The 9417-nt window shown below is 29.2% G+C and overlaps 1 protein-coding gene across 1 annotated transcript in view; it reads right to left on the bottom strand.

Annotated features, from left to right (window-relative positions):
* Nucleotides 1-8553: 8553 nt before the first annotated feature.
* The window catches only part of mRRF1 (mitochondrial ribosome recycling factor 1), a 33839-nt gene continuing 32975 nt past the window's right edge, over nt 8554-9417 (bottom strand). The window contains exon 7 of the mRNA XM_085813680.1: nt 8554-8699. Within this exon, the coding sequence (XP_085669806.1) occupies nt 8616-8699 (84 nt within the window). The 3' untranslated portion in view covers nt 8554-8615. The remainder of the gene's footprint in view (nt 8700-9417) is intronic.

The following is a 9417-nucleotide window of genomic DNA, read 5'->3' as shown; positions in this document are numbered from 1 at the left end:
TTTATATCTATTTAGTCAACTTCACTCTTGTATTACTATTCTAAGAATAAAATTAATATGTATATGGAATGTATTATTAGCCAACTTAATCTAATACTGAACACAACTGTAAAACTAATTTGAAAACAGAGCCAACTTCTTAAAAGTTATTAAATAGTTAACTTGAAATTACAAAATTTCTTGAAACAGTTATATTTCACCCTTAATAATAGTCACACATATTTTTAAAGGAGATTTACATCATCACTATTAAAAAATCTCTTGATTTTTAAAATATTCATTAAAAATTATTATATTAAAATCATAATCTAATGATATTTTTTAGTTTAAAATAATGGATAATTATATATATAATTTATTATGTTGCGTTAAAAGGGATGTCAAAATAATTCAACATTATAAACTACAAAACATATGTAACACAAATAAATATGTTTTTTTTATTCTGATTTTCCTGGTATTTTAGCTAATTTATACCCATTTCTTCCTTTTTAACATCTTGATCTATTTCATTTGTTTTAATAAGCAAATCAATATTTGTATTTGTCTCTGCTACATTTGCTAATATTTTCAACAATATTCTTTTGAACAATGTACCCTTTATACAAAGAAAAATTTTCTTTCTCTTTTATAGAATCAATTTCTTCCTCAGTAAGTTTATAAAGTTTAGTTTTCTCACCCATTGTACTGGAACCATACTCTAGATAGACTCAGAACAAAATATTGCTGTGTCTGAGTTAACGACTGAATCTTACGAAGGTTTAAACAAACCTTTTTATTAAATCAGAACTTGAACGTAAATGTGTATCTTGAAAGAAAGTAAAAAAGAAATTCATTACAACTAAGCCAAGCACTTGTGGTGAGGTAACTTAAAATAAAATTAAGGCTAATAGCTAATGGCTACTACATTAAAAAAGTAGGCTAATAGCTAATGGCTACACGAATCAAAAGTTGGCTTACAAATCTAATCAGCGTATATATTCAAATATTTACAATAATAATGCGAGACCAAAGACTACAAATCTGAGCTAGCAGCCATCTAGTACTGTGGCCTCAAAAGGCAGAACGTGCTTTGAATTAAACTCCCAACCTTCCTTTAAATACTTCATTTACCTTCTGGTAGAGAAACAGAAATGAGAAGTAACAGTAAATATCCAAAATATAAAAATGGCTAGTTGGTGAAAAATAATAGTAATAGCCTAAAAGTTTCCTCTTCATCTTTGAATTTTCAGATCAATTAATGTTCTGATTCTAAATGTATTTTATGTAATTCTTGCGTATATTTAACATGTATTGGAAAAAAATATATTATTTCTTTAGCAATATCAATATTGTGAAAAACTCCTGAAAGCTTTACGAAATGATATGTGATGCATTCTGATAGGTATATGCAGAAGATGATTAATATCTTTAGTAATGCTGAATTTCGTTTCAACAGATGTCTGCCTATATATGATAAGATTAAAATCATTTTTGTGGTTTTCTATGCTTGTGAATAGTAAAAACAAAAGAGGACAAAGTAAAAGGAAATAAAGAAATACTTCTGAGACCAAAAGTAGAAAATCCAAATATCTTTGTTTTCACAGTTTTTCCAAACAAGAAAAGAAATTCATCACAATTGTCTTGTTAAACATGTCTAAAAGTAACTATAATGATTATATATTATTGTAAAACTATATGCAAAGCAGAATTAAATTTTGAGGACTCCTGCATTTTTATCAATATATGAGTATGTGCATAAAATTAAATACAGTGTATTCAAGCGAGAGTCTGCATAATCAATACATTAACAGAGACTATTACTAAAAAATGCTTTATTTACTCTGTGCTTTTGAAAACTGCAAAATAAATAAGAAAATATGTTCCTATTGTGAGGTCCACCCATGTACTTTACGAAAAAAAAAAAAAAAAAAAGCCTGGACCGATTGACGGAATTCAAATTGCGTTTCCCATGTCTCAAAAGCCTACTTAGGATGTAAATCAGATTTATATAAAGCTTTGTTCTGACATAAGTATTTTGACGCAAAATTGACTTTTTCTGAAATAACATAGTACTAATTTTTTTCATTACTTCGATTCTATGACTCAAATTATGCCTAGATATTAAATTTTATAATTTTTGGTGAGAAATTTATAAATTTATCTTGCGAATTTTTTTTCAGTTTGCGCCAAGAATAATTTACTTGGAGAACTTCTTAATTTATAACAACCTAATTTTCCTTTCCTTCTTCTTTATTGGAAAAAAAGGTCATCATTCATACTTTCAAATAATTTTAAAAACGTGTATAAACCACATTTTCGTTATTATCTCTAATAATAAATACGCCAAATTTCAAAACGTGTCAAAATGTAAATTTACATATTTATATCTTGGGAAATTTTGAATAAAAAACTAATTTTTTGCAGATATGCTTAGAGATACATCTGTTTTAAGATGTTGGTAAAACTTTTATAGGTTCTAATTTAAAATATTTTTTGAAAAAATGTATAAAAATTATTTAAAAATAAATCATAAAAAATAGGCAAATTTTTTTTGGAAGGAACCTAAATTTCGAAATATGAATGGAAACAAATAAGTTTAATAAAAAGAGAGATATTAATACATACATATCAAGTTCAATTAATATTGAGGAGCTAAAATTTTGAGAGCTAGTTTTTTAAAAATTAAATGTGTGATTTTTACAAAACTTAGCAGTTTCGCAGAATTTGAGTTGTAGAATCGAAATATGGAAAAAATTGGCATGTCATTTCTTAAAAAGTCTGATTTTATGCCAAAATACCTGTATTAGAACAATGTTATATATAAATCTAAGACATATCTTATGTCGCAATTTCAAGACCTGAAAAACTCAAGTTGAATTTCGTCAGTTGGTCCACTAGAACGGGAGATACAGAACCGGCTTTTTTTTTTTTTTTTTTGCGTGGTATATCCTGTTTCGTTAATAAATCAGTCTGAATTGTGCATGCAAAGATGCCCTTAAGGTTTTATGTAAACTTTTAAAAATTATCTTATGCCTGCATTATAATGAGTTATATCAAATTTGACCTAATTTCAGTTGCATACAACTCCCTATATAAATTACAGATGAGGCATAATAATGAAATGAATAACAAAAGGATAAACATAATAAATGAAAATCTTTTATTAACTAACTAATTTGCATTAAGCCAAAAGGGGGGAAACACGGTTTTATATCTCTCAGACAGAATTTTTAGAACAGAAAAGTTACTCGATTCTCCTGAAGTGCTTTTAGTGGAAACATGTCTAAAGATAAACGTATCTAAATGACAATACTATAATTGAGTTTCACATGGAGAAAATCTTATGAAATTGAAAAATCGTTTTGTAGAATGAATCTTAGTTTTTTCTGTACCTATTTGTCGTCTTAAGTCCGTAAATAACTATAAAAACGTTAATTCATAATTTTTAGAAATTAAAGTTTATATTTTTTAAATAAAACTTTTATTTCTGTCTTAGAATATTTGACATTGCAATTTTTCATAAAAAAAAAAAAAAAAAGGCTTTCATATTAACTCAAAATTTAGCATCCAGTCACATTTTAAATAAAATTCTTTAAATATTAATGAAATTTATTCTTAAAATAAAAACATTTATAAAGTAACAAATCTGTAATGCATTAAAATGGAATGTAAGGTAATCTGTAATGCATTCTCCTGCATTATTATGGTATAACTTTCAGTACATGAAGGCCGTTTTTTTTTTTTTTTTTTTAGATGAATCATAAAATTTGTTTCAATCTTTAAAATCCTTTTAAGACTGTTTTTAACAAATTTAATATCCAAGCCCAACACATTTCTTTTGAATCCTTTTTTTTTTACTCCATTTTTTAACCACATATAAACCAAAAATAAATTCTTTTAAATAGATTTATTCTCAAGAAATTAACTCTGAAGTGAAAAACATAAAAATTTTTTAAATATTACAAATAGAATCAAACTTAACCCAGGCTTCGGTCTCCAAATACAGCACTTTGATAGTATTTTGACATACAACAGTTCCATACAAATAAAAAAAGGGGACACTTCCGCATAAAAGAAACACTTATTGTGTGATGGATAATAGCTGTTTTATTAAACATTTCATTCAATGTAAGTTTGATTTCCTTCGTTCGCACTATTTCTATTTTATTCAATAGATAGACATAATTTCCTGTTTAGTTACAAAGTTCCAATGTTCAAGTCTTGTAACTGGCACATCAAGACTTCTCACTAAATTATAAATCAAAATTTTTTGTTCGCAGCAACCTCTGTGTCACTATCTTCACTTCGGTAGCGATATTTTCTGGATTTAGAACCCTAATACAGATTTCGCCATCTGCTATTTGATTTATGACTCGGGCATTGCCATCGCATTGAAAAACTTCTGTTACATTAACTTCATTTATAATCACTTTTCCACATTTCTTTACAAATTCTGTTTAATTGGAAAATTTTGCTTTCAAATCGACAACTATCATCAGAAGTGTAGCTGGTGTCCGTTATACACTATCGACCATGGTGACTAAAGACATGTTGTTCCATTAAATTTTGCCTTGTTTCTTTTGCATGAATTATATTAGTTACTTATTACTTTGGCCTCTTTCCTGTACATGTTACTGCTTAGTTGAGTCCCGAATCCATGTCTGGCACTAGATATTTTCCAGATTGATGCGGTCTAAGAGGGTCCGGAATTCTGCTGCCAAATGCTTCCCTAAATTCTATAAATTTGGTGTCCTAGTGCCTCCTTAAATTCCAAAGATTTTTACCACCACTTATAATTTTGTTCCTTGGTGCTTCTCTAAATTCTAAAAATTTTGTCTTCCCTAAATTCTGGCTCTGATCTTGGGCTTATTTGATTAACAAATGAGTTATTCTTAGTTCAAACAGCACTAAATGCAATCTTTTGGCCTATGAATATAATTTACAAAACCTGTTTTATGCATATAGAAAGAAGTTTTGGTTAAATTTCTTCTCGTCAATAACATTCAACACTTCACAGTCGATGTCTGTAATCATCAGCAAGCATAATGTCAACATAAAAGGTGATCATGGCCTTTGGTATTATTCGGAAGAAAAAAACAAAAACCTGGACATCATTGCATGAATCATTTTTTAAGCTGCAGTGTGTTTATAGTCATGACATGATGAAAGCAAATAAATAAATAATGATTTGCTAGGTTGGGGTCATTGTCGAAGTGGAATTAAGAATCATTGTGACTCTTTGTATGTTTTATTATGAAAAAATACCAAATGCGCACACATAAAGCATTAAAAAAAAGTATATACTAGTGATCCAAAAGTCTGGTCTTTTAGATCAGTGCTCCGCAACCTGTGTGCCGCGACACACTGGTGTGCCATGAGTAGGATATAGGTGTGCCACAATCAAATACATGTATTTGACATTTTGCAATTTTTTATCACGTATTTAATATACAATGACAATTTTTTCCCTTAATAATGTCTATTTTAAATGTTTTTATATATTTCACTGTTGTGTGATTGTAAGTGTGTTAGCATTTGAATTTTTCAGCACTTCCTTGATAACTCGGAACTCTTTGGTGTGCCACGAAATTCCAGAAAGATTTTTTGTGCGTCGCAGGTGAGGAAAGGTTGCGGAGCACTGTTTTAGATCATTCTGGAAACTGGACATCCGGATTTCGAACTTTGTCTTGCATATAAAAGCTCCTGAAAGGGCTTCATCATTTATGATATATTTCTAGATAAAATGCTGCTAAACTATCCCATATATGGAAAGTTTCTGTAACCATCAAAATATTGCATAAACAGGATTCACTCAGTTTTTAAAAAGGCATGCTTGGGGGTTCCTTCATTTTTCAGGAAACTTGCTATGTTTATGTAAAATAGTTGATTGTTGTTCATCTTTTTTCTGATTTAGATGAATATTTATATCGGTTCAAATTTTGATGTTGGAAATGTTAGTACAGTCACTGTTTGAAGCAACCCTTCCATTACAGTTACATTTGGTTTGAAAAGCTCCTAACTACTGACAGTATATTAAATCAAATTTTTCTATAGTACAAACTCATTACAACAAAATTCCTTCAAAATTTACTCTTACATTATTTATATTTTACTCTTATAATAGTCCTACACATATTAAAGAAGATTAGTGATGTTTAAGTTTTACTAACAATTTTATATTGATTCTTTCTTTTATGCCTTGTTGCATCATGTACTTGCAGAGCCATTTCTAGGCTATTGTTTGCCTGCATATTTTCCTAAGATTGTTGCCACCAAATTAAAAAAAAAAGCTGAATGATTAATTTTTTTTTAATGAATTTAAAATATTTAGGTGTGATATTGCGGAAGTTTGAAGTCCAGAGGTTTACCCAAATTTTATGTCAAGAGGCATACGTTGAAATGCAAAGTAAAATCATAGCCAGCATGGTTCGTAGCAAAAGCCTGGCTGTTGCCAGTGCTATTGCTTTCTGAGAGAGAGAGAGACGCTGATCAGACGACATGAATGCTTGACATTGGTAAGATTGGTATGTGTTGAAAGTTAGTTACACTTCATCTGTGTGACCCAGTCAGTGTTGCAGCTTTGTGTAGTTTATGTTATAATCCTATTAGTACACAGTAATTAATATAAAGTTCCAATAAGCTGCTGAAGCACCAGAGGTGATAAATTGTTTTATTTTAAATTTCATTAGCTGTAAGGAATGAAGTTTTATGTTAGTTTTTACATTTTTGTGTTGCATCTGGTATCCATAGTAAGGATAAAGGAAAGGTGATCATTCACTTTAACATGTAGAGATAACTTCTAAGGGTAAGCAATTAATTACAAATAATTAAATACAACTCTTAGTCATTATAGATTTACATGATCATTATTATTATTATTTTTTAATTTCTAAAAAAATATCTGTTGAAAAAGCTCTATTAAAATTAAAATTTTAGAACATTTTATAGTTTACAATAACAGATAATTACACAAGAAAAGCTATAAAACATGTATGTGTCACAGCAACAGCATGCAAAATATTTATGCATCTCTTTTTAATTTGAAAATTTTCAAGATATTTTAGATAATTTGCATCAATTTTCTTCTCTTCAACACCTTTTTTATTTCATTAAACAAATCAATGTTTCCATTAGTCTCTGCTTCATCCCCTAATTTGTTAACATTTTAATAATATATAAGGTACTTCTCCCGCTTTCCTAGCATGTCTTCGTGGTGTGGTGGTTCTGCACGCTGGGCCGGTATTCCAGAGGTCCATGGTTTGATTCCCGGCGAAGGCGTTTGCTCATTTTTCATTTTGCCTGCTTCTAAAAAATACATAATGTTTCTACAGTGATGGCCAAACTAAAAGGGTGTTGGATGATGATTCTCCTCACCCAGGATTTGGCAAGTGGGTCCCCTAAAATCCCCAGTTGCCCTATAAAAGGGGGGTATATAAGGTATTTCTCTCGCCTTCCTAGTGTGCCTTCGTGGTTCTGCACGCTGGCACACTAATTCCACTATTCCAGAAGTCCGTAGTTCAATTCCCCATGAAAGCAATTGCTCATTTTTCATCTTGCCTGTTTCCAATGTTTCCAAAAAAATACCTCATGTCTCTAAAAATATACCTTTGCAAAAGAGTTTTCCTTCTCTTTATGTAATCAATTTCTTTCTCAATAAGTTTCCTCTACATTTTAGAATTCAGATTTAATTCAAGATTTCTGTTATTCTAAAGAATTACACGTATTTAGAATTTATAGAAGATGCTAATTTCATTTCTTTACTATTATGAGTATTGAGAAATAATATGAAATTATACATTTAGCAACAAAGTTTAGAATTGGCAAAATTTTTAGAATTTAGAACTGACATTGGGCAGCAGAATTTAATGCCCAAATTCTATTACACTACTGATATTCAGCAAAATTTATTAAATTTTGATTTGATTTGAATTGTCTTAATCACTAGAAATTTGTAAGACTTTCAATATTTAATCAATGATTAACCAGTTATTTTTATTTAATTTTGTTTTACATCAATAAACGGTAAATTACTAAGTTTATACACATTAATTATTAATTTAATTTTCATCATATTTAAAAGTACTTTGATAAATAAAATCTCTTCCTTCCTACTTAGGATTTTCTCAGAATAAAAATGCAAAATTACAAAATGAAACTTGCCAAACACATAAAATATCTCATTAAATATTAATATATTTACATCAGGACCACATTATAAATAGTTCAATAAATTTAATCATGTATTATAAAGTGAATTTAAGTCAAATGAATTCTTTTGAAATGCACTGCTGTGCAGCATGAAAAACCTCCTGGAAACTTCTGGTTTTTGAATGAACCCCCTGGTTTTTCATATTTTAAGGCTGGCACTACTATAAGGAGAAATAAGTTTCCCTGATCAATGTCTGTGTTCAGAGATTCGTTCAACAGCATGAGTGAAAAACTTTAATTTGAAACTAATGCCAAATAAAAGTTAGTTTAAGTTATTAGTTCAAAAGTTGAACTAATAACTTAAACTTGATGCTCATTACTTGCACCTAGGATGGTTTTTATATCATATTCAAATACAAAATATAACACTAAGCAATTTATTCTAAAAATTTTAACAAATATACAAGAAAGAAAATTTGTGGATTTCAGCTTTCACCAAGAAGTTCCTTTTGCTTCAGTTTCATTATTTTTTCCAATTCTGTGGTGCACTTCTCAGCTACTGCCATAATCTATTTAAATAAAAAGGGAAAAAAGAATTATTTCATATTTATATCTTAAGCTGAACTAATATGTGTAATAAAATTATAAAAATAAGTATCTGTAATAAAATTTTATAATGTTACAGCATCCATTGAAAAGATTTCTTATGAAGAAACACAAAAATTTATGCAACAATCTAGCACAAAAGTGATATGGTTCCTTTGAAACCTATTCGACAAGCATATTCTGCAACATAACGAATTGTCTTTAACCATGAAAAACTTTTAACGGACTTTTTTGCTTTGACATAGCAGATTGTGTAAAGACGCCTTTGAAATATGTTTTACAGCATTAGAAACAATTGCCTGATTTAGAGAAAAGTAGCATCATAAGCCTGTGAGAAGTGGTTGTTCCATCAAATATATCTGCCACCATTTTGGTTGGGCAACAAAATGTAGTATCAAGGGGATACCATTTGAAGATGACTAGGCAGATACTGTGATTACATCCATAACAAAGAACATCATTTACCTTCTAAAAGAGAGACAGTCACCTGATTGAGTTCTGTCATTCTGGATAATGTACAATTGAAAGCATATCTTTTGCAAGGAATCAAAGTTTCTTTTCTTTTTTTTTTTCAAAGCACATAACTTCTGCATGTATGGAGGAAGACTGGTCTATCTTCCAATTCCAGACTTGTTGCTGAAAGCACATAGATCATCTCTTGGAATAGAGATTTCTTACTAT

This window comes from Stegodyphus dumicola, chromosome 1 (genome assembly GCF_044657685.1).
Source record: "Stegodyphus dumicola isolate Sdum_Otavi_A_Nest chromosome 1, ASM4465768v1".
Classification (NCBI taxonomy): Eukaryota; Metazoa; Arthropoda; class Arachnida; order Araneae; family Eresidae; genus Stegodyphus; species Stegodyphus dumicola.
The sequence above is the reverse complement of the archived record's forward strand: the minus strand, read 5'-3'. Positions and strand labels throughout refer to the sequence as shown.